This window comes from Colossoma macropomum, unplaced genomic scaffold (genome assembly GCF_904425465.1).
Source record: "Colossoma macropomum unplaced genomic scaffold, Colossoma_macropomum, whole genome shotgun sequence".
Lineage (NCBI taxonomy): Eukaryota > Metazoa > Chordata > Actinopteri > Characiformes > Serrasalmidae > Colossoma > Colossoma macropomum.
In genome coordinates, this window is record NW_023495965.1 from 30,623 (window position 1) to 56,399 (window position 25,777).

The 25,777-nt window shown below is 36.6% G+C and overlaps 4 protein-coding genes and 1 pseudogene across 4 annotated transcripts; all 5 read left to right on the forward strand.

Moving 5' to 3' along the window:
• Window positions 1-7,413, forward strand: part of LOC118803794 — a 34,348-nt pseudogene extending 26,935 nt beyond the window's left edge.
• A 2,290-nt stretch (window positions 7,414-9,703) lies between these two features.
• On the forward strand, window positions 9,704-11,030 carry LOC118803820 (high choriolytic enzyme 1-like). The gene is made up of 2 exons (XM_036564327.1): window positions 9,704-9,709; window positions 10,611-11,030. The coding sequence occupies exons 1-2, from the start codon at window positions 9,704-9,706 to the stop codon at window positions 11,019-11,021; spliced, it is 417 nt and encodes a 138-aa protein (XP_036420220.1). The 3' UTR covers window positions 11,022-11,030.
• Window positions 11,031-14,442: 3,412 nt separating this feature from the next.
• Window positions 14,443-15,526, forward strand: LOC118803792 (high choriolytic enzyme 1-like). Its single transcript, XM_036564287.1, has 4 exons — window positions 14,443-14,563; window positions 14,678-14,818; window positions 14,908-15,025; window positions 15,139-15,526. The coding sequence occupies exons 1-4, from the start codon at window positions 14,443-14,445 to the stop codon at window positions 15,524-15,526; spliced, it is 768 nt and encodes a 255-aa protein (XP_036420180.1).
• A 3,423-nt stretch (window positions 15,527-18,949) lies between these two features.
• LOC118803790 (high choriolytic enzyme 1-like) lies at window positions 18,950-20,033 on the forward strand. Its single transcript, XM_036564286.1, has 4 exons — window positions 18,950-19,070; window positions 19,185-19,325; window positions 19,415-19,532; window positions 19,646-20,033. The coding sequence occupies exons 1-4, from the start codon at window positions 18,950-18,952 to the stop codon at window positions 20,031-20,033; spliced, it is 768 nt and encodes a 255-aa protein (XP_036420179.1).
• A 3,440-nt stretch (window positions 20,034-23,473) lies between these two features.
• On the forward strand, window positions 23,474-24,554 carry LOC118803789 (high choriolytic enzyme 1-like). The gene is made up of 4 exons (XM_036564285.1): window positions 23,474-23,594; window positions 23,709-23,849; window positions 23,936-24,053; window positions 24,167-24,554. Exons 1-4 carry the CDS (start codon window positions 23,474-23,476, stop codon window positions 24,552-24,554), a joined length of 768 nt encoding a protein of 255 aa, XP_036420178.1.
• The last annotated feature ends 1,223 nt before the right edge of the window (window positions 24,555-25,777 follow it).

Genomic DNA, 25,777 nt, shown 5'->3' on the forward strand with positions numbered 1-25,777 from the left:
TAAATGGACATAATATGGACACACTCACTCACATAACATCCCAGCTCTGACATCCCAGCTGGTTTCAAGGGTGTTACTGTGTGGTTGATGTGGTATTCCAGGTGGTTGCTAGGGGGTTGCATTGGCATTCCAGATGGCTTCTGGTTGCTGATGGTGTTCCAGGTGTTGCCAAGTGGTTGCTAAGATATCCCAGGTGCTTGCTAGATGCACTAAACTGTTATTCCAGGTGGTTGCAAGGGTGTTCATTTGTGGTTGCTGTGGTATCCCAGTGTGTTGCTAAATGGTTGTAATGGTAACGTGGATGCTAGGGTGTTGCCTCATGGCTGTGATGGTATCTCTCGTGGTTGCTAGGGGTTGCCAGGGGTTGCTAGGTGATTTCTATGGTGTTCCAAGTTGTTGCTATGGTGTTGCTAAGCAGTTGCTATGACATTCCAGCTGGTTTCAAGGGTGTTACTGTGTGGTTGATGTGGTATTCCAGATTCCAGGTTGCTAGGGTGTTGCTACGTGGTTGCAGTTGTATTCCAGGTGGTTGCTAGGGTTTTGCAAGGTGGTTGCTGTGTATCTCTGGGGGTTACTAGGGTTGCCAGGGGTTGCTAGGTGGTCGCTATGGCAAGTGGTTGCCATGGTGTTGCTAGGTGGTGCCGTTGTTTTCCAGGTGGTTGCTAGGGTTTTGATAAGTGGTAGTTGTGGTGTTCCAGGTGGTTTGTAGAGATGGTTGCAGTGGTATCCCAGGTGGTTGCTAGGGTCAGAATGAACAAAAGCAGCCTTAAAGAAAACTGATGAAAGGCTTGTGTAGGTGTTATGCAACGTGTGTTACCTTTTTTTAAACTAAAAATGTTTTGGAAATAAATTCGTACATTCGTTCTGTACGAACTTCAGTGTTTACATTTGTCTTTTGCTGTGTTTATATGTTTATATGTTGTAGATAGATAATCAGTGCAGACTGAATGCAGTCAGTTCAGATTTTCTCAACTTTTGCTGTTGACCGCAGCGGTGGTCCAGGCGACCCCAGTATTATACATCATGCCCTTTTGGGTCATGAATAAACAATCAACACTGCTCCTCTCTCTTCTGATAATCACCCACTTTCACTAAGAATGCAGTCATCATCACAACATTTTTAGCGCTGCATGCTGCTGTTGGTCGTGTGCTGCTGTGAGGCACAGAACCACGTTTTCGGCAACACGTAACACAGCATTTGAAACTAATTTCAAGTTTTTAAGCGTCAGCTTTTAGGTCAAAATATCGCTGTTGACGGAAGAAAACCTTGTATCTCCAAAATGGTAACTTTACAGGAGAAGGAAAAAACATACTTCACTTTTAATGTAAATCAATGGAACCAGACTTTCCTCCAAGTCATTTTGAGCCATTTCTATTGGTCCATTCATAATGAAATTTACTCTCAATGTAAAGAGCAACAGGCATTTTCAAATTATGTAAAAAACTGAAAAATGACAAAAATTGAGATACAAGGTTTTCTTCCGACAGTAGCGATATACTAAGATTATAAAAAGCACACATTTGATCACTGTGCTGTATTTTGTGTTGGTTTATATTAAAAGGCGGCTGCACTGGTGCATATCTACAAAGACGGATCAGTGTTAGTGAGTCATGGAGGAACTGAGATGGGTCAAGGCATCCACACCAAGGTCCAGCAGGTACTTCTCTCTCATTCTTCTCTCCAGTTTACTCCACTCAACCACCAATCAAAGCAGTTCTCACTGTGAGCTTTTCACTCAGAGTTTGGCACCCATGGCCTCTGAGTTCACCATGGTTGCAGCTGTATGGTCAGATGCTCCATGGTTCCAGGTGGTTGCTAGAGTTTTGATAAGAGCCTGTGCTATACTGTGAGATGCTGGCGCTGGTCTGCTGCAGTTATAGGCGTGATGCTGAAGATCAGCCAAGCAGTGCCGGTATCTCAGTCCAGCACCACCACCTGTTAATGTGTCTGTGTTGGGCAGGTGGCCAGCAGAGAGCTGGACGTTCCTCTGTCTATGATCCACATTTCTGAGACCAGCACGAGCTCCGTACCCAACACCTGTCCCTCTGCTGCATCCTTCGGCACCGACGCCAACGGCATGGCTGTCAAGGTAACACACACACACACACACACACACACACACAAACACACACACAAACACACACCAACACTAAACGCACTCAGAGCTCAATATCATACACAGTCCTAAACTAACCCCCAGAAACCCTTAGAGGCTTAATTATTATTACAGCAGTATAACATAATTACATTCTATGCACAATTACATCGTTATATAATTACATATGTATTTAATTTACATTCTGCATCAACAGGTACAAGTATACACTTGTATTATAAGATAATCTATAGACATTTGTTCGTTACATAGTTTTTATTCCGATGATAAATAATAGAATATACAGAAATAAAATGCAATAAAATTAATATAAAATTACAGCACAATTTTGTTATTGCTGGGCTAAAATAATAAGCATTCCCCTCAAAAGCATGGCTAATACTGTTTATCAGTTCTAATTAAAACACCATGTTCAGTTTGTGCTTGTTTTGTAGGAAGCTTGTCAAACTCTGTATAAAAGGCTGGAGCCAATCAGGAAGCAGGACCCCAACGGCACGTGGCAAAGCTGGGTACAGCTGTTTGGCTCAAATACTTCTTTTATTTAATAAAGAAAAAAAAAACAAGCACACATATATTCACTATACGACACTTTGGGTCTTTCATTTGGTACAGATTGCTACAGCGTTCTTGGAGAAGATCAGTCTGTCAGCTACTGGATTCTTCAGGTACAAATGACCAGGTTTTCACTCTCTTTGACGTCGTTCACAGGTTAAATAGGATATTACATGGCATTAGTATTTATACACTCATTTATATGAATTTTTTTATTGTATAAATGCAATGATATAATTACTTAATCACTACATAGTTACATTATTAATTATATTTTTATTGGATTAATAAATGTTACATAACAACGTAATTCATTATGTAAACTCAGCACTGTGCGAGTGTTTTAAGGGCAGCTGAGGAAATTAGATGTTTAAAAGCTAGTTGTGTTTTTATTGAGCTCTTATTTGCTCAGAAAAACACTAATATTATAATAAAACAATATTAATATAGTCAGTAGTGATTTTATGCATGTTAACGTGTTTAACTATTTCCTGTCCACTCGAGAAAGACCAGTAGTGCTCGTAGTTATCATCCAATAATAAGTGTTACACACACACACCACATACACACCACACACACACACACACACACACACACACACACACACACACATTGTGCAGCCAAGCTCTCCTAATTGGTCAAGAATCCACATTTTGCACTTGATTTTGAGCTATATCTTTAATAACGCACACACACTGGAAATGCTCTGAATTACCATTTTCACTTTTGCATTTGAATTCAAACTGTCTGGAATTTGCTGTCAGTTTTCAAGAAAGTAGATTGAAGCAACTGTTAATTGCAACAAAAATTCTGTTTTACTCAATTATCTGAGAGAATAAATAAAAAAATAGGAAATCATATCCATGTTAGCTGAACGCTAATTGGTGGAGTGTAAGCTTGCATTACCTTTTAGCTACTTTACACAAACTAAAGAAGCCAACTTCACTCCAAACATGTCTTAGCTGGTCCACCACATCTGTAGGAAGTTTCCTAGATATGTTTGTTTAATAAGTGAGGTATTTTCCTGTGTGAGTGTATATGCATATATGTGAATCTGTGTAGTTGTGTGCATTTGTTTTTATCTCTTTAAGCCGAGTCTAAAATCCTGTAAGTCCAGGCTTAGATGCAGTCTGGGCCTGAGAAACTGACCCTGTGTGTATTTTTGTGGATATCTGTTCTGTTTCAGTGTATTTGTGTGTATATATGTTGTTCATATGTTTCTATCAGAGGTCATGACCTGTGTATGGACTGGGAGAAGCAGGAGGGAAGGCCTTACGCTTATTTCACCTACGCCACCTGCTGCAGTGAGGTGGAGCTGGACTGTCTGACCGGAGAATACAGGGTCAGTCACATTCAGAAAATATGAAAAAATGAACAAATATAAAAGAACTAAAACACCAAACACCAGCCTTAGTCTAGAGTTATGATTGTCTGTTCTTCATTCTGTTTATACGAATTTACTTTACATAATCATTTAAATGTAGTCATATAATTACTTAATTAATCATTACATAATTATATAATGGATTACATTTATATTAGATTAATACATGTTATGCATTTATGTAATTATGTAACCATATTATATGCAAAAGTGTTTATTTGTGGTTATTTTAAGCACTTATTTGCTCAGAAAAGCACTAATATTATAATAAAAATAGTACTTATACAGTAAGTAGTGGTTTTATGTATGTTAATGTGTTTGTTTAACCATTTCCTGCCCTGTCCTCAGGACAGCCCAGTTTTTATTGTAGTTATAATTCAATACCTGCTTTATCTAATCAAAACTTGGAACTGCTGATGGAATTCAATAAATCAGTGCTGGGAGCATCAAAGAGAAATCTGGAACCAGACTTTTCCCAAATGGTTTTTAAAAATATGATAGTTCTGTAATAATTAAATTAGATAGTTATGTAAGAGAAATTGAATCTAAGGCAAAATGACATTAACTCTGTGGAGCCACTCTTAACAACAGGGTTCTAAATAGAACCACTAAAAGGTCCTTTAGCTAAATAGAACCATTTATAAATGGTTCTTTAAAGAACCTAATACAACAAGTCTCCAGCTTAGAGAAGAAACTTTCAATCATGCAAAGGACCTCTTAAGGTTGAGTTATCTTAGTTGCTGTAGCTAAGGAACCTATGAAGAACCTATGAAGTGTTAATGTACCACATTCAAGTTTTCCTTTAATCAATTAAAATCAAATTTCTATCTTTTACTCAGACTGTAAGAACAGACCTCGTCGCCGATATCGGCCGGAGCATCAACCCATCCATCGACATCGGACAGGTAGGATGTCATTCACCTGGGAAAGTGTGCCTTTATACTGACTTCTGCATACAGCTTACAATGTACACTCTTAGCAAAAAGGGTTCTATTTAGTACCATAAAGGGGTTCTTTGGCTTGTAACAATAGTGGAACCCTTTTCGGTGCTATATAGGACCAGCTACAACACATTCTCCAATTTGAGGAACGATTTCATGATGCCAAGATCTCTTTAATCATGGAAAGGGTTCTCTGGGTGTTCATGGTTCTATATAGAACCACCAAAGCACCCTTGAAGAACCATCTTTCCTAAGCGTGTTTGTGTGTCTGTGTGTTCCAGATTGAAGGTGCATTCATGCAGGGTCTGGGGCTCTACACTATGGAGGAGCTGAAGTTCTCCCCATCTGGAGTTTTGTACACCCGCGGTCCGGGTCAGTATAAGATCCCTGCGGTCTGCGACGTCCCGCTGCAGTTTAACGTGTACCTGCTGGCTGGATCCCACAACCCGCACGCCATCTACTCCTCAAAGGTACGTCCACTGTTCTGTACACCCATGAGCCATAACATCATGACCACCTGCCTATTACACTGTGACAGCTCTGACCTCCTGAGGCAGGGACGCTTCAAGACCTCTGAAGACTTTAGCAGAAAGTCCTGTAGGTTCTGTAAGTTGTGAGGTGGAGCTGCCACGGATCGGATTTGTTCCAGGACATCCCACAGATGCTGGATCGGATTGAGATCTGGGGAATTTGGAGCCTTGATAAGCCTTGGGCACTCAGCACCCTGTCACTGGTTTGTGGTTTGTAGGATCTCAGTGCTGCTGACTGGAAGCGCCCAACAAGCCTTGTCGTTTCAGAGATGCTCCTTCCCAGTCAATCTGGTCCTTGTCCAAGTTAATCAGGTGTTCACACCCGCCCATTTCTCCCTCGTACAACGTTCTCGAGAAACGATTGTTCTCTTACTGTCTAATATGTCTCAGATCTTGACATATAATCAACATTGTTCATGTCTTCTATGAGTGCTCGTCCTGTTTTGGCCGCTCAGTGTAGTCCGGCTGTTTTGCAGAGTTGTTTACTGTTGTTTACTCTTTGTTTCAGGGTGTTGGTGAGCCCACTGTGTTTCTGGGCAGCTCCGTGTTCTTTGCGCTGAAGGAGGCGGTGGCAGCGGCTCGGAGCGACGCGGGACTGAGCGGCCCATTCACTTTACACAGCCCGGCTACACCTGACCGGGCCTGCGTCGCGTGCAGCACACGCTTCACACAGATGGTATGTGATGCATTCGAAAACTGTTACCGGTATAAAGTGGGATTTAAACCTGATTTAAACCAGTGGATTAAACTCTCAGTCATACATCTGTATGAGGCTTGTTTGCTGTCTTTACTGTTAGAAATCTATAGTTATTACTGCCGGTTGGCTGTACATTCAATTTACATTAGTTATTTATGTAAATACTATTATTATATTTGTACATAAAATACATGTTAAACATAATATATAAGGTTATGCATTTGATTTTTCTAATCTTTATGGACAAGTTTGAGTCTGAACTTCTGGCTCTTTTCCATGTGTTTCAATGTCAAATATTGACGAAAACAGCAAAAATGTAAAGGTCAGGTTTTCTTTTTTGGAAAACTAGATTGTACATATATTAATAATGTTTCCTCAAATTAAATATATATATATATATATATATATATATATATATATATTATTTCCTTTTCTACTTACAAACGAGCTGATCAGGTAGAAACAGTTCACAGAAAGTTACGTCATGTTTTTAATATTGTGCAAACTGTGAATTCTTTTCCTTACATAAATTAATTTTATTTTGCTGAGTGAGTTTATGTTTCACGTATCAAATTTTTTGTATTTTTCTCCAGATTCCGAAAGCAGAAACAGAAACGTCCCGGCCGTGGGCTCTGGAGCTGCCATGATCTGCCCAAAAGTCTGACCGGTCTGCTATACAATCACTTTTAAAGATGCCTTTGAATGTGTTACATCATTACAGATAAAGACTTTTATTCTTTAAAATGATCATAAATCCTTCCAACATACAAAGCATACATGTTAAAGTTAACTTTTAATTTCCATCAAAGTCATATTAATTAAACCTTTAATAATAATTAACACTCAATGCATTTAGACATTGTTTAGCCTAAAAATAACAATTAACTGAAAATAACTTGTAAAACCATTAAGAATCCTGGGAAGCTCAGCCTTCTCTACTAAACCAGCACACTTGATTTGTTGACTTCAGTATTAGTGTTGAATATGTTTTAAATTTTCTATTTTCTACACAATTAATTTTCTACTTTGGCCTTCACAGTGTAATATTTCTTTAATTGTAATTACTAAACATTAGTTTGATATCAGGCACAATCTGTTATCATTCAAGATCTGACACGTGACTTGGTGACTGTTCTGTAACTAATCAGATATGTTTCACAATAAAAACTCAATCTTTATGCACTCCATTCAGACGTCTTAGTTTTATTAATTACATTGTCATGATGGTAACTGAGTGAACGTCTACCTCAATGCCACAGTGATAAACGTGTTGTTATTATGTTATAATATTACAGTATAGTCGTGTTAGTCCTGAGGATTGCAGTAATTCTTCATTCACAGCTTCTTAATCTCTCTCTGCTGTTACTTCATGCCAAAGTTCTGCTGGCTGCAGAACCTGCTGAGTCACTGTCCTACTTATTGAGGAGCTGGGCTCAAAAGAAAAATTCCAGTCAAATGCTTGGACGTGGTTTATGTTTTAATTATATATATATATATATATATATATAGATATATATATATATATATATATATATATACAGGAGAGGAAAAAAAACTACTTTACTTTTAATGTGAAACCAGACTTTTTTCCAAGTAATTTTCAATATAGATACTAAACATATAGATACTCACAGATACTAAAGCATCTGAAACAGAAAGTTTGGATTAAACACTTTTTGGTCTCGTATGTTGGTCCAAAAATGTGGAAAAAAGTAAAACCAAAGAAAAACCTTCTATGAGTCCAAACGTCTAATTGATACTAAAGGAACGCGGGGCTGGTTGTCACAGTGAGGCACACTGTCTAGAAATACTGATGGTGAAATATCAAACTTGAATTAATATTAAACTTAGATTAAATATCAAACTTCAATTAAATATTAAACTTAGATTAAATATTAAAAAAGGCTAAACCAAAAAGGCTTGTAACAATAGCAGAACGCTTTTTGGTGCCACAACCATATACAACACATTCTCCATCAATCTGAAGAACGATTTCACCATGCAAAGAGCCATTAAAGCTAAATGGTTCTAAGTGCAACCCATGCTTCTAAATAGAACCATTGTCTTTACCAAAGAACCCTTGAAGAGCCATCTTTGCTAAGTGTACAGCAGTGATACTGTAGTTTGATTTAAGCATAAATTGGTAGCTGAGCACACAATATAGCATTACACTGTAAAATTCCTGGCAGCAGAAATGTTTACAGTAAAGTACTGTAAAACATTTACAGTAGTAATCTGTAAATATTTCATGGTATTTTACTGCATAGTTGCTTAACAGTTATGGACCAATAAATTACTGTAAATTTCACAGTAAATACACTGTCAGACTTCCCGCTATGCATTGTTTTGACTGGTATGTGACTATAAAGCAATGCATCACTCTAAATGACAATGTTTTACAGTATGACACTAAATAAACCCAACATTTTACTGTAAAAAATATACTGTAAATTTACAGCTATTTTTATAATGAATACAGTAACTATGTTATGCAAATCTGAACATGGCCCAATCACCAACCTGCTCATTAACAACAGAGGTGTGAATGGCAGTTAGTTTGGTTAAATTTATAAGTTATTAGGTTAAAGGTTTTATATATATAGGTTATATTACAAGGGTATATAAGGTTATATTGTAAGGTTATAAGAGTACATAATTAATATTATATGTGGTTTTATTATAAGGTTATATTATAAGGTTATATTATAAGGTTATATTATAAGGTTATAAGGGTACATAAACGTATATGTGGTTTTATTATAAGGTTATATTATAAGGTTATATTATAAGGTTATAAGGGTGCATAAACTTATATTTCGTTATATTATAAGGTTATATTATAAGGTTATAAGGGTGCATAAACTTATATTTCGTTATATTATAAGATTATATTATAAGGTTATAAGGGTACATAAACTTATATTTCGTTATATTATAAGGTTATATTATAAGGTTATAATGGTACATAAGGTGATATTATAAGGTTATAAGGGTATATAAAGTTATATATATGGTTATATTAAGTTATATTGTTTAAAGTTATTAGCCGTTATTAGGTTAAAGTTATTGGTCATTAGTGCTCCTGTGTGCAATGAAATAGATGCTGGTTGCTAATCGGTGGGGTATGCTAATGCTAATTGGTGGGTTATAAACTCTTATTAATTGTTAGCTACATTAGCCTGTAGCTCCAGTGCTAAAACTAAAGAAGCAACTTCAGACACGAAACATATCTTGGCTGACTGACCACATTTGGGGCAAAACGTTACCTTAATTCAGTTTTCAGAGTTACTTTAAGACGGGCTGTAATTCAGTTCTGCCTTTGTTCACTGCTGTCAATAATGACTGACATCCAAAAACACAGCTCTTTATGAAACAGTAAGAAGTGTATTAACCACAGTAAACAGCCTTCTCTTGTTGTCCTCAGTCTCACCTGGTGTGCAGTTAAGCCACATTTAGCCGGCAATTCGTGCAGAACGCTATCGATGATGGTGAGCCCCTGGGGGCCGCCGAAGCCTCTGAAGGCCTTGTAGGAGGGCAGAAACTGCCCCCTGCTTCGTCCTAAAGGCTCGTAGAAGTTACAGTTATCTCCAGTGATCACGGAGTCATGCTGTAATTTTACATGAATAATTTCTGTCTCATAGTTCATAGAAACACTGGAGAGTTTGTGTGGAAAGTGCAGATTCTAAATGTTTAATAGATACCAGTTTAGTGTTTGTAAGTAGAAGAGGAGATATTTTATTATGATGTGAATTTGATCAGTTGTTGTTGTGTGTAAAGTCCTGTTTAGGAGAAATATTAGATTTACACAGTCTTTTTGTACAGTCTTTGTCATTTTTGCTGTTTTCGTCCTTTTTTGTCGCCTGAACAAACAGAAAGTAGTCATAACTTTTCCTAACAGAACATACATTAAAGAACTATTCAATTATTTATACATATTTGTATTATGTGATAATAAAAGTACAGTACAATACAATACAGTACAATAGAGTACAATAAAAACCGACATAACTATACACAACTAGAAGTGTAGACATTATTTTAGAGCTTAATTTTTGGTATAAATGCTTAGATTACAAATGAGACTCTAAATGTTGTAAACAACAAAATATTGGTTTTTTTGCACATTTGCTAAAAAAGCAGACTCACAATTAAAGACTCGTCCAGTGTGCAGCCCCCGTTGCTGTAGTAGGTTATATCAGCAGCCAGAATAGTGCCATCATTCATATAACCAACCTGAGAAAACAGGAAAACACGCTTCAGTGTTATAAAACCACTCAGGAGGCAAAGTTCTGAACCTAACTGTACGACAGGTCCTCAGTACCTTATACTTCCCCAGGAAGGGGTGTCTCCCGCTGGTGATCAGCATATCGTCCCCGCGCTCTAAAACAGCGCACCGCACGGCCCGTCCTGCAGGGTGGACTAACTAAGTCTAATTTATTAACATTATTATCTGATTATTTATTGATCGTTTCGTTTACAGCATCCTCTGACAGGTCTGTAATTGCTGGCACCATGGCGACCTTCCACAGCAGAACCTGCATCCGCTTTGTTCACAGCTACGTGAGGATCAACTGGGCAAACATCTCGCCAGCAATGCAGTACAATTTCAACAAGGAGAACACCAACAACCTCAACACGCCATACGACTACTCCTCCGTGATGCACTATGGGAAAACCGCTTTCTCCATCAACGGGTGGGACACCATCACTCCTATTCCTGATGCATCAGTGCAGATCGGACAGAGAGTGGACCTGTCCGCCATCGACATCCTGAGGATCAACACCCTCTACGGGTGCTGAGATTCTCACCCTACTGTGGGTCACTTACAACTGACCACAGCTCCTCTGTAGCCGAAGTGATTCATCCTGTCATGTTGTCGTCAATGGCTGATATAACAATGTCATAGTTTAATGATTAATATTAGTGATAAATATCATCATTGCATAATAAAAAAAGCAAAGCATTTAAACTGGAGTGTTTTCTTTGAATATCATGTTCATTAAAGGTGGTCATCACAACGTAAATTTTATTATACCATGTTAATCGCCTCAATAGTTCAACTCTTTGACATCTATTACAATGTCTGAAAGAGGATTACAATTCTTACATTTATTCCATCACAGTGATGTGTAGGCAGCAGTTTAAATGAATTCACAGCGAAATTTGACATATACTTTTTATTGTCACCATGCAAATATTTTAAATCTTGATTCTGACAATGAGCATCAATTCTTCATTACAAGCAAAGACAGTTTATTTACCAAATAACAGAACATTAGTTTAACATAACCTCAGTCATCACTCTTCATCACTAGACTGATAGATATTATAATGTAAGGTAAATTTTCAAATTAGAATTAAAAATGTTTGAATTTACAGAATTGCTCAAAATTCTAACATAACAGTCTATCCATACGTAAAAACTCATGTACACATTTTAAACACAGGTCTCTGAATGTCCAGTAGAATGATGAGCAACAAATTATAAAACATCATCTATATCATGAACCTGAATAAGTAAATGAAATATTTTTGATTTTGCTCTGATCTTTTCTTAATATTTTGTGCACTTCAAAGACATAAGACCTCTGCCCACCAAAGACGATTCCTTTGTGTGATGTATTTGGATAACAGCACACGTGTATAACTAAAGGTATCTTGCACACCAAGCGATTTTTCAGACGACAAAATTATTTCATTTGCCCTCTTTTAGATTCTTGCGAGCGTCCCCTGGTGACAAAATGGCACTGACCAATCATGTTCACCTCTGCTATTGGCTGTTTTTACATTTTTTGATGTATGAAAATATTATCAACATACTGCTGTTATTGGAGCAAAACCTAGTATCTCCATTTTCCTCAATTTTTAATTTTTGACATCATTTGAAAGTACATCTTGTCCTTTACATTGTCTATTACTTTCATGAAAAATGTTTGAAATTTTAAATCAAACATACAATGAAACTTGAATAAAACAGTAATTGTACACATCGCTGTCAACACTCTTCTTGCACTCATGATGGTGGAATTTTGTGTAGAAAAAGGTATTACTTTACATCAGGAAACGTGCAATATCTTAATAAAACATGTCATTGCTCTGTCATAATCTTAATATTCTGAGAGGATTACCATTCTAAAGACAATTATGCCTCGTACAAAACAAATAGAGCCAATTGACTTGGAATTACCTAAACCTACAGTTTATTCACTAATAAAAATGAGCAATAAAGAAACTCAGAATTCCACTATGAGTCAGTAAGATATAAGAGTAACTGGTGAGTTCACAGGCTCCTCCCTTTAGTTACACATGAGACACAATAAACTTCTACAACGTTTTGATCCAGTCTGAACACATTATACTACTGTATATCATCAGCATTAGCATCAGAGTTTTTCTGAAGTTAATCAAAGTGTACCTCTGAGCAGTTGATGGTTAAATGTAAAAATGAAATGTTATGATATTTAATGGCTTTATAAAATATGTAAGAACATCATGTAATAACATTAATAAAACGATTTTCATGTCAGTTGTTTTCCGACTCCACAGTTTGAGTTGGACTGCATTTATGGTGGAATCTAGAGAATTTTAATCTGGAAATTCTTGGAGAAGAATGTTCTGATCAGAATAGAGACCAGTATATACCAATGTATCATTAGAGTTAAAAACAAACTTGGCCACAGAGTGGCCAGTGTTATTAAACAGATAGTGATGATTACTGTAATATTATAAGTTTGAGTTTAAAATAAAGACAAATGAGACAGAACTAAAACAGTGAGTAACAATACAGAAAATAAGATGTGATATTATCCGTAGGTCATGAAATATCTACATTCCTTTGAAAACAATGTTTCTTCTGGGAAAATTCTGAATATTGAAAACGATTTTTACCAAAAATTCTTTTGCCAAAGAAAATCATTTGGTGCAACTACAAAAATGCTGGCTTTTTAACAATTATTTTTATTTATTAATTTTGGACTAATAATATGAATAGGTTGAAAAACTGTCTTAAAGTTTCAGTACCCAAATAAACAGACATAAACATTTGTTTAGATGTTATTGGCAATTCACTGCCATTTACAAACATTAATTGTAAACATCTTAATAAATGTATTCTCATTCATTTCTAAGCACTTCACGACTGAGGACCAGATTTTTTGTCTGAAATTAAATAACAAACACCTTTAAATGACATGAATAAAACATGCGTTCCTGCTTCTTTTCACCTTTTGTAATAATAACTAGAATTATTATAAGAGGAGAGTGCAAGCTAGCTTATATCCTGAGCAGTAGAAATGTATTTAAATTAAACTTGTAATTTAATTAAGACTAATACTTTCATCTCAGATTTGAGCTCTAAAGAACACAACTAGAAATTAACAAGCCTGACTTTTCCTTTATTGCTTTCTTAAAAAGGTGAAAGTATTGATTCTTGAATAATATATATTTTTTATTTTAAGTTTCAAATTTTGTCTGTTGCAATTATTTACTTTATTAATTTCTTTTCTTTTTCTTTCAAATATTTCAAGAAAATTTGTGCCTGAAAATGAAAAAGCTTCAAAATTTCAGGCTCTTATTTTAAACTCAAATGTCTCCATCATATAATTCTTAAAGAGAACTTTAACATTTCTGTGATGCATTTTATTATAGCATTGTATGTATTTACTGGTTGATTTTGCAAGATTACAAGTATGAGTAGAACTTTTTACCATTCGAGTTACTCCCAAAAATAAGAGCCCACTATAAGCACACAAAGAACACTTGACCATTAGTGGAGATTAACCAAACAAACTCAGAACCACACTAATTCAGTAAGGTTTTAGAGCAGCTGGTGGGTTCAGAGTCTCCTACCTCTAGTTACACATATTAGACAAATTGAATGTGTGAATCAGTATCACTCACAAGTAGAACTGTGTAGCAACAGAGCAATGAAAATAGAAAATGGGACTTTAAGAGAATAAAATAGGCCCCACAATGAAACCATGAGGAACCCAAAAGAAGATATATGCTGAGTAAGAGGAGATATGTCCAGTCTTAACAATCTGAGTCCAGAAGACCTCCCTTTAGATAAACACATTAGACAGTGGACACTAGAGCCTAGCTTCAATCCCCAGACAGCCACACCGATGAGTGTCCATATGTATAAAAGGCCAGGTACGAAAGGCTTCAGACACTGAGTTACGGTGAAGGAGCATCCAGATCATCTCCACTCACTGAAGCAACATGGAGCCCACAGCCTCTCTCTCCATTCTAGCCCTGCTGCTGCTCGGCCTCTCGCAGGCTGTCCCTCTCATGGAGCCTCAACTTGTGGACATCACAGCAAACATTCTGACAACCAACAACGGTCAGAAAACCTGCTGATTCTACTGATTCTAAATCTGCATGGTTTATATTTGACCTTCATTTTCCAAAACTCTGCTTTTCCTAATCAAATTTCCATCTCCATCTGTGTGTGAAGGATCCAGGGAACTGTTGGTGGAGGGAGACATAGTCCTCCCAAGAACCAGAAACGCTCTGCTCTGCCCCAGCAACAACTGCTTTTGGAAGAAGTCCTCAACTGGTTTAGTGCAGGTTCCTTTCACAGTGAGCAGTGATTTCTGTGAGTAAAAGTTTGTTCTTCACATTCTACACTTCCCGTTATCTAATTAATGCTATTATCTGATTGTTTATTGATCATTTCCTTTACAGCATCCTCTGACAGGTCTGTAATTGCCGGTGCCATGGCGACTTTCCACAGCAAAACCTGCATTCGCTTTGTTCTCAGAACCACTGAAACTGACTACCTCAGCATTGAGAACAGAGATGGGTGAGACCAGCTGAACCATCTGAAGAGCTTTTAGATCAGCTTTACTCTGTTTTAAGTTAACTGTCCACAGCTTTACTTCAGTGATGTGGACAATCTTCTCCATTTCTTCTCAGGTGCTACTCTCCAGTGGGCAGATCAGGTGGGAAGCAGGTGGTCTCCCTGAACAGGAACGGCTGCGTGTACCACGGCATCGTCCAGCACGAGCTGAACCACGCGCTGGGTTTCTACCACGAGCAGACCAGGAGTGACCGCGACCGCTACGTGAGGATCAACTGGGAAAACATCTCGCCAGCAATGCAGTACAATTTCAACAAGGAGAACACCAACAACCTCAACACACCATACGACTACTCCTCCGTGATGCACTATGGGAAAACCGCTTTCTCCATCAACGGGCGGGACACCATCACTCCTTTTCCTGATGCATCAGTGCAGATCGGACAGAGAGTGGACCTGTCTGCCATCGACATCCTGAGGATCAACACTCTCTACAAGTGTTGAGATTCTCACCCTACTGTGGGTCACTTACAACTGACCATAGCTCTTCTGTAGCTGAAGTGATTCATCCTGTCATGTTCTTTTTGTCGTCAATGGCTGATATAACAATGTCATAGTTTAATGATTAATATTAGTGATAAATATCATCATTGCATAATAAAAAAAGCAAAGCATTTAAACTGGAGTGTTTTCTTTGAATATCATGTTCATTAAAGGTGGTCATCACAACGTAAATTTTATTATACCATGTTAATCGCCTCAATAGTTCAACTCTTTGACATCTATTACAATGTCTGAAAGAGGATTACAATTCTTACATTTATTCCATCACAGTGATGTGTAGGCAGCAGTTTAAATGAATTCACAGCGAAATTTGACATATACTTTTTATTGTCACCATGCAAATATTTTAACTCTTGATTCTGACAATGAGCATCAATTCTTCATTACAAGCAAAGACAGTTTATTTACCAAATAACAGAACATTAGTTTAACATAACCTCAGTCATCACTCTTCATCACTAGACTGATAGATATTATAATGTAAGGTAAATTTTCAAATTAGAATTAAAAATGTTTGAATTTACAGAATTGCTCAAAATTCTAACATAACAGTCTATCCATACGTAAAAACTCATGTACACATTTTAAACACAGGTCTCTGAATGTCCAGTAGAATGATGAGCAGCAAATTATAAAACATCATCTATATCATGAACCTGAATAAGTAAATGAAATATTTTTGATTTTGCTCTGATCTTTTCTTAATATTTTGTGCACTTCAAAGACATAAGACCTCTGCCCACCAAAGACGATTCCTTTGTGTGATGTATTTGGATAACAGCACACGTGTATAACTAAAGGTATCTTGCACACCAAGCGATTTTTCAGACGACAAAATTATTTCATTCGCCCTCTTTTAGATTCTTGCGAGCGTCCCCTGGTGACAAAATGGCACTGACCAATCATGTTCACCTCTGCTATTGGCTGTTTTTACATTTTTTGATGTATGAAAATATTATCAACATACTGCTGTTATTGGAGCAAAACCTAGTATCTCCATTTTCCTCAATTTTTAATTTTTGACATCATTTGAAAGTACATCTTGTCCTTTACATTGTCTATTACTTTCATGAAAAATGTTTGAAATTTTAAATCAAACATACAATGAAACTTGAATAAAACAGTAATTGTACACATCGCTGTCAACACTCTTCTTGCACTCATGATGGTGGAATTTTGTGTAGAAAAAGGTATTACTTTACATCAGGAAACGTGCAATATCTTAATAAAACATGTCATTGCTCTGTCATAATCTTAATATTCTGAGAGGATTACCATTCTAAAGACAAATATGCCTCATACAAAACAAATAGAGCCAATTGACTTGGAATTACCTAAACCTACAGTTTATTCACTAATAAAAATGAGCAATAAAGAAACTCAGAATTCCACTATGAGTCAGTAAGATATAAGAGTAACTGGTGAGTTCACAGGCTCCTCCCTTTAGTTACACATGAGACACAATAAACTTCTACAACGTTTTGATCCAGTCTGAACACATTATACTACTGTATATCATCAGCATTAGCATCAGAGTTTTTCTGAGGTTAATCAAAGTGTACCTCTGAGCAGTTGATGGTTAAATGTAAAAATGAAATGTTATGATATTTAATGGCTTTATAAAATATGTAAGAACATCATGTAATAACATTAATAAAACGATTTTCATGTCAGTTGTTTTCCGACTCCACAGTTTGAGTTGGACTGCATTTATGGTGGAATCTAGAGAATTTTAATCTGGAAATTCTTGGAGAAGAATGTTCTGATCAGAATAGAGACCAGTATATACCAATGTATCATTAGAGTTAAAAACAAACTTGGCCACAGAGTGGCCAGTGTTATTAAACAGATAGTGATGATTACTGTAATATTATAAGTTTGAGTTTAAAATAAAGACAAATGAGACAGAACTAAAACAGTGAGTAACAATACAGAAAATAAGATGTGATATTATCCGTAGGTCATGAAATATCTACATTCCTTTGAAAACAATGTTTCTTCTGGGAAAATTCTGAATATTGAAAATGAGTTTTACCAAAAATTCTTTTGCCAAAGAAAATCATTTGGTGCAACTACAAAAATGCTGGCTTTTTAACAATTATTTTTATTTATTAATTTTGGACTAATAATATGAATAGGTTGAAAAACTGTCTTAAAGTTTCAGTACCCAAATAAACAGACGTAAACATTTGTTTAGATGTTATTGGCAATTCACTGCCATTTACAAACATTAATTGTAAACATCTTAATAAATGTATTCTCATTCATTTCTAAGCACTTCACGACTGAGGACCAGATTTTTTGTCTGAAATTAAATAACAAACACCTTTAAATGACATGAATAAAACATGCGTTCCTGCTTCTTTTCACCTTTTGTAATAATAACTAGAATTATTATAAGAGGAGAGTGCAAGCTAGCTTATATCCTGAGCAGTAGAAATGTATTTAAATTAAACTTGTAATTTAATTAAGACTAATACGTTCATCTCAGATTTGAGCTCTAAAGAACACAACTAGAAATTAACAAGCCTGACTTTTCCTTTATTGCTTTCTTAAAAAGGTGAAAGTATTGATTATTGAATAATATATATTTTTTATTTTAAGTTTCAAATTTTGTCTGTTGCAATTATTTACTTTATTAATTTTTTTTCTTTTCTTTCAAATATTTCAAGAAAATTGCCTGAAAATGAAAAAGCTTCAAAATTTCAGGCTCTTATTTTAAACTCAAATGTCTCCATCATATAATTCTTAAAGAGAACTTTAACATTTCTGTGATGCATTTTATTATAGCATTGTAAGTATTTACTGGTTGATTTTGCAAGATTACAAGTATGAGTAGAACTTCTTACCGTTCGAGTTACTCCCAAAAATAAGAGGCCACTATAAGCACACAAAGAACACTTGACCATTAGTGGAGATTAACCAAACAAACTCAGAACCACACTAATTCAGTAAGGTTTTAGAGCAGCTGGTGGGTTCAGAGTCTCCTACCTCTAGTTACACATATTAGACAAATTGAATGTGTGAATCAGTATCACTCACAAGTAGAACTGTGTAGCAACAGAGCAATGAAAATAGAAAATGGGACTTTAAGAGAATAAAATAGGCCCTACAATGAAACCATGAGGAACCCAAAAGAAGATATATGCTGAGTAAGAGGAGATATGTCCAGTCTTAACAATCTGAGTCCAGAGGACCTCCCTTTAGATAAACACATTAGACAGTGGACACTAGAGCCTAGCTTCAATCCCCAGACAGCCACACCGATGAGTGTCCATGTGTATAAAAGGCCAGGTACGAAAGGCTTCAGACACTGAGCTACGGTGAAGGAGCATCCAGATCATCTCCACTCACTGAAGCAACATGGAGCCCACAGCCTCTCTCTCCATTCTAGCCCTGCTGCTGCTCGGCCTCTCGCAGGCTGTCCCGCTCATGGAACCTCAGCATGTGGACATCACAGAAACCATTCTGACCACTAACAATGGTCAGATAACCTGCTGATTATATTGATTCTAGATGATCACTGTTTATGTCTGAACTACATTTTCCAAAACTCTGCTTTTCCTAATCAAATTTCCATCTCCATCTGTGTGTGAAGGATCCAGGGAACTGTTGGTGGAGGGAGACATAGTCCTCCCAAGAACCAGAAACGCTCTGGTCTGCCCCAGCAACAACTGCTTTTGGAAGAAGTCCTCAACTGGTTTAGTGCAGGTTCCTTTCACAGTGAGCAGTGATTTCTGTGAGTAAAAGTTTGTTCTTCACATTCTACATTTCCCGTTATCTAATTAATGCTATTATCTGATTGTTTATTGATCATTTCCTTTACAGCATCCTCTGACAGGTCTGTAATTGCCGGTGCCATGGCGACTTTCCACAGCAAAACCTGCATTCGCTTTGTTCTCAGAACCACTGAAACTGACTACCTCAGCATTGAGAACAGAGATGGGTGAGACCAGCTGAACCATCTGAAGAGCTTTTAGATCAGCTTTACTCTGTTTTAAGTTAACTGTCCACAGCTTTACTTCAGTGATGTGGACAATCTTCTCCATTTCTTCTCAGGTGCTACTCTCCAGTGGGCAGATCAGGTGGGAAGCAGGTGGTCTCCCTGAACAGGAACGGCTGCGTGTACCACGGCATCGTCCAGCACGAGCTGAACCACGCGCTGGGTTTCTACCACGAGCAGACCAGGAGTGACCGCGACCGCTACGTGAGGATCAACTGGGAAAACATCTCGCCAGCAATGCAGTACAATTTCAACAAGGAGAACACCAACAACCTCAACACCCCATACGACTACTCCTCCGTGATGCACTATGGGAAAACCGCTTTCTCCATCAACGGGCGGGACACCATCACTCCTATTCCTGATGCATCAGTGCAGATCGGACAGAGAGTGGACCTGTCTGCCATCGACATCCTGAGGATCAACACTCTCTACAAGTGTTGAGATTCTCACCCTACTGTGGGTCACTTACAACTGACCATAGCTCTTCTGTAGCTGAAGTGATTCATCCTGTTATGTTCTTGTTGTCGTCAATGGCTGATATAACAATGTCATAGTTTAATGATTAATATTAGTGATAAATATCATCATTGCATAATAAAAAAAGCAAAGCATTTAAGCTGGAGTGTTTTCTTTGAATATCATGTTGTTCATTAAAGGTGGTCATCACAACGTAAATTTTATTATACCATGTTAATCGCCTCAATAGTTCAACTCTTTGACATCTATTACAATGTCTGAAAGAGGATTACAATTCTTACATTTATTCCATCACAGTGATGTGTAGGCAGCAGTTTAAATGAATTCACAGCGAAATTTGACATATACTTTTTATTGTCACCATGCAAATATTTTAAATCTTGATTCTGACAATGAGCATCAATTCTTCATTACAAGCAAAGACAGTTTATTTACCAAATAACAGAACATTAGTTTAACATAACCTCAGTCATCACTCTTCATCACTAGACTGATAGATATTATGATGTAAGGTAAATTTTCAAATTAGAATTAAAAATGTTTGAATTTACAGAATTGCTCAAAATTCTAACATAACAGTCTATCCATATGTAAAAACTCATGTACACATTTTAAACACAGGTCTCTGAATGTCCAGTAGAATGATGAGCAGCAAATTATAAAACATCATCTATATCATGAACCTGAATAAGTAAATGAAATATTTTTGATTTTGCTCTGATCTTTTCTTAATATTTTGTGCACTTCAAAGACATAAGACCTCTGCCCACCAAACACGATTCCTTTGTGTGATGTATTTGGATAACAGCACACGTGTATAACTAAAGGTATCTTGCACACCAAGCGATTTTTCAGACGACAAAATTATTTCATTCGCCCTCTTTTAGATTCTTGCGAGCGTCCCCTGGTGACAAAATGGCACTGACCAATCATGTTCACCTCTGCTATTGGCTGTTTTTACATTTTTTGATGTATGAAAATATTATCAACATACTGCTGTTATTGGAGCAAAACCTAGTATCTCCATTTTCCTCAATTTTTAATTTTTGACATCATTTGAAAGTACATCTTGTCCTTTACATTGTCTATTACTTTCATGAAAAATGTTTGAAATTTTAAATCAAACATACAATGAAACTTGAATAAAACAGTAATTGTACACATCGCTGTCAACACTCTTCTTGCACTCATGATGGTGGAATTTTGTGTAGAAAAAGGTATTACTTTACATCAGGAAACGTGCAATATCTTAATAAAACATGTCATTGCTCTGTCATAATCTTAATATTCTGAGAGGATTACCATTCTAAAGACAAATATGCCTCATACAAAACAAATAGAGCCAATTGACTTGGAATTACCTAAACCTACAGTTTATTCACTAATAAAAATGAGCAATAAAGAAACTCAGAATTCCGCTATGAGTCAGTAAGATATAAGAGTAACTGGTGAGTTCACAGGCTCCTCCCTTTAGTTACACATGAGACACAATAAACTTCTACAACGTTTTGATCCAGTCTGAACACATTATACTACTGTATATCATCAGCATTAGCATCAGAGTTTTTCTGAGGTTAATCAAAGTGTACCTCTGAGCAGTTGATGGTTAAATGTAAAAATGAAATGTTATGATATTTAATGGCTTTATAAAATATGTAAGAACATCATGTAATAACATTAATAAAACGATTTTCATGTCAGTTGTTTTCCGACTCCACAGTTTGAGTTGGACTGCATTTATGGTGGAATCTAGAGAATTTTAATCTGGAAATTCTTGGAGAAGAATGTTCTGATCAGAATAGAGACCAGTATATACCAATGTATCATTAGAGTTAAAAACAAACTTGGCCACAGAGTGGCCAGTGTTATTAAACAGATAGTGATGATTACTGTAATATTATAAGTTTGAGTTTAAAATAAAGACAAATGAGACAGAACTAAAACAGTGAGTAACAATACAGAAAATAAGATGTGATATTATCCGTAGGTCATGAAATATCTACATTCCTTTGAAAACAATGTTTCTTCTGGGAAAATTCTGAATATTGAAAACGATTTTTACCAAAAATTCTTTTGCCAAAGAAAATCATTTGGTGCAACTACAAAAATGCTGGCTTTTTAACAATTATTTTTATTTATTAATTTTGGACTAATAATATGAATAGGTTGAAAAACTGTCTTAAAGTTTCAGTACCCAAATAAACAGACGTAAACATTTGTTTAGATGTTATTGGCAATTCACTGCCATTTACAAACATTAATTGTAAACATCTTAATAAATGTATTCTCATTCATTTCTAAGCACTTCACGACTGAGGACCAGATTTTTTGTCTGAAATTAAATAACAAACACCTTTAAATGACATGAATAAAACATGCGTTCCTGCTTCTTTTCACCTTTTGTAATACTAACTAGAATTATTATGAAAGTAGAGTGTGCAAGCTAGCTTATATCCTGAGCAGTAGAAATGTATTTAAATTAAACTTGTAATTTAATTAAGACTAATACTTTCATCTCAGATTTGAGCTCTAAAGAACACAACTAGAAATTAACAAGCCTGACTTTTCCTTTATTGCTTTCTTAAAAAGGTGAAAGTATTGATTATTGAATAATATATATTTTTTATTTTAAGTTTCAAATTTTGTCTGTTGCAATTATTTACTTTATTAATTTCTTTTCTTTTTCTTTCAAATATTTCAAGAAAATTTGTTTTTTTTTGCCTGAAAATGAAAAAGCTTCAAAATTTCAGGCTCTTATTTTAAACTCAAATGTCTCCATCATATAATTCTTAAAGAGAACTTTAACATTTCTGTGATGCATTTTATTATAGCATTGTATGTATTTACTGGTTGATTTTGCAAGATTACAAGTATGAGTAGAACTTTTTACCACTCGAGTTACTCCCAAAAATAAGAGCCCACTATAAGCACACAAATAACACTTGACCATTAGTGGAGATTAACCAAACAAACTCAGAACCACACTAATTCAGTAAGGTTTTAGAGCAGCTGGTGGGTTCAGAGTCTCCTACCTCTAGTTACACATATTAGACAAATTGAATGTGTGAATCAGTATCACTCACAAGTAGAACTGTGTAGCAACAGAGCAATGAAAATAGAAAATGGGACTTTAAGAGAATAAAATAGGCCCTACAATGAAACCATGAGGAACCCAAAAGAAGATATATGCTGAGTAAGAGGAGATATGTCCAGTCTTAACAATCTGAGTCCAGAGGACCTCCCTTTAGATAAACACATTAGACAGTGGACACTAGAGCCTAGCTTCAATCCCCAGACAGCCACACTGATGAGTGTCCATGTGTATAAAAGGCCAGGTACGAAAGGCTTCAGACACTGAGCTACGGTGAAGGAGCATCCAGATCATCTCCACTCACTGAAGCAACATGGAGCCCACAGCCTCTCTCTCCATTCTAGCCCTGCTGCTGCTCGGCCTCTCGCAGGCTGTCCCTCTCATGGAGCCTCAACTTGTGGACATCACAGCAAACATTCTGACAACCAACAACGGTCAGAAAACCTGCTGATTCTACTGATTCTAAATCTGCATGGTTTATATTTGTCCTTCATATTCCAAAACTCTGCTTTTCCTAATCAAATTTCCATCTCCATCTGTGTGTGAAGGATCCAGGGAACTGTTGGTGGAGGGAGACATAGTCTTACCCAGAACCAGGAACGCTCTGCTCTGCCCCAACAACAACTGCTTCTGGAAGAAGTCCTCAACTGGCTTAGTGCAGGTTCCTTTCACACTGAGCAGTGATTTCTGTAAGGAAAAGCTCCTTCTTCACATTCTACATTTCTCATTATCTGATTTATTAATGCTCATTGATCATTGATTATTTCCTTTACAGCATTCTTTGACTGGTATGTAATTGCCAGCGCTATGATGACCTTCCACAGCAAAACCTGCATTCGCTTTGTTTCCAGAACCACTGAAACTGACTACCTCAGCATTGAGAACAGAGATGGGTGAGACCAGCTGAACCATCTGAAGAGCTTTTAGATCAGCTTTACTCTGTTTTAAGTTAACTGTCCACAGCTTTACTTCAGTGATGTGGACAATCTTCTCCATTTCCTCTCAGGTGCTACTCTCCAGTGGGCAGAACAGGTGGTCTGCAGGTGGTCTCCCTCAGCAGGAACGGCTGTGTGTACCACGGCATCGCCCAGCACGAGCTGAACCACGCGCTAGGTTTCTACCACGAGCAGACCAGGAGTGACCGTGACAGCTACGTTAGGATCAACTGGGCAAACATCTCGCCAGCAATGCAGTACAATTTCAACAAGGAGAACACCAACAACCTCAACACCCCATACGACTACTCCTCCGTGATGCACTATGGGAAAACCGCTTTCTCCATCAACGGGCGGGACACCATCACTCCTATTCCTGATGCATCAGTGCAGATCGGACAGAGAGTGGACCTGTCCGCCATCGACATCCTGAGGATCAACACTCTCTACAAGTGTTGAGATTCTCACCCTACTGTGGGTCACTTACAACTGACCACAGCTCTTCTGTAGCTGAAGTGATTCATCCTGTAATCTTATCACTGTTAATTGCTGATATAATGTTATAATTTATTGATAAATCCGGCTACTAAATGTGTCCTCTGTGTATAATGGGCCATATTAAATCATTTTATCTGGAATTTGTACTTTTTGATGTTTTTCCTAAAATTTTGACATCATTTTTGGATTTTCTGCTATATCAGTATTTTTATTCAGTGTTAATAGCTTCATTATTTCAGCTCTTTGACATTCATTTAAACATCTGAAAGAAGTTATTAAAAAACACCAAAGGTCATAGTACATTTTTAAAAAGTTTCGAAGCATAAAAATCTATTCATGGAAAGTACCTGCTCAGAAAAGAGAGCGGTTCCCTTTTTTTAGAGCGTGTTACTCTTTCGTGTCCAAAAAAAATTCTAAAAAAAAAGAAAAATCCATACCATGAAAAATCAAACTTTTTTTAATTTTTAAAAAACAGGGTTTGATGTAGTCTGTAAATATGGATAAAGATTCAAATAACAACCACATCTATACATTCCACATATGGAAACTCAATTGACACAGCAACCTGCAACACATTTCCACATATTAAACTACTCAGCCTGCAGCAGGTCAGCTCTGCCCACTCATGCTGATGTTTAAATGAGTATTTAACTTGGGATTGCTCTTTGAATGAGACACAGCCAATCAGAATAGAGCTTGTTTGCATACTGTCACTGTCCAGTTATCTCCATTATCATAACTTTACAGTAGAGAGCAAAAGAAATCTTCACTTTCAATGTAAGTTAATGTGAAGTGGTTTTATTTCAATTAATTCTGGGAGAATTTCTAAAGATCCATTCATCATGAAATTTCAAGGATTGCTGCATTCCTCAAGGTTCCATTTTAGGCCCCATTCTGTTGTTTCCATATGAAAACAAATGACAGTAAATTAAATGCGGTATTTATAATTAATACACTTATGATGTACAGCAGTATCGTTTGTTGAAACAGGGTGATAATCGTTCACGTATTTATTGTGTCCAATGTGTGTAAATAAAAGGAGGAACTTCTGAAGTCACCCTTTACTCTAATATCTTACTGAATCAGTTGGGCCCTTTAAGGCCTCTCTAAGGCTGCGTTGGCCCTTTAAGGGGTGTTTATTTTTAACAGAGGGGGCGTTTCTCTGTGAACACGGCCTCTCTGCA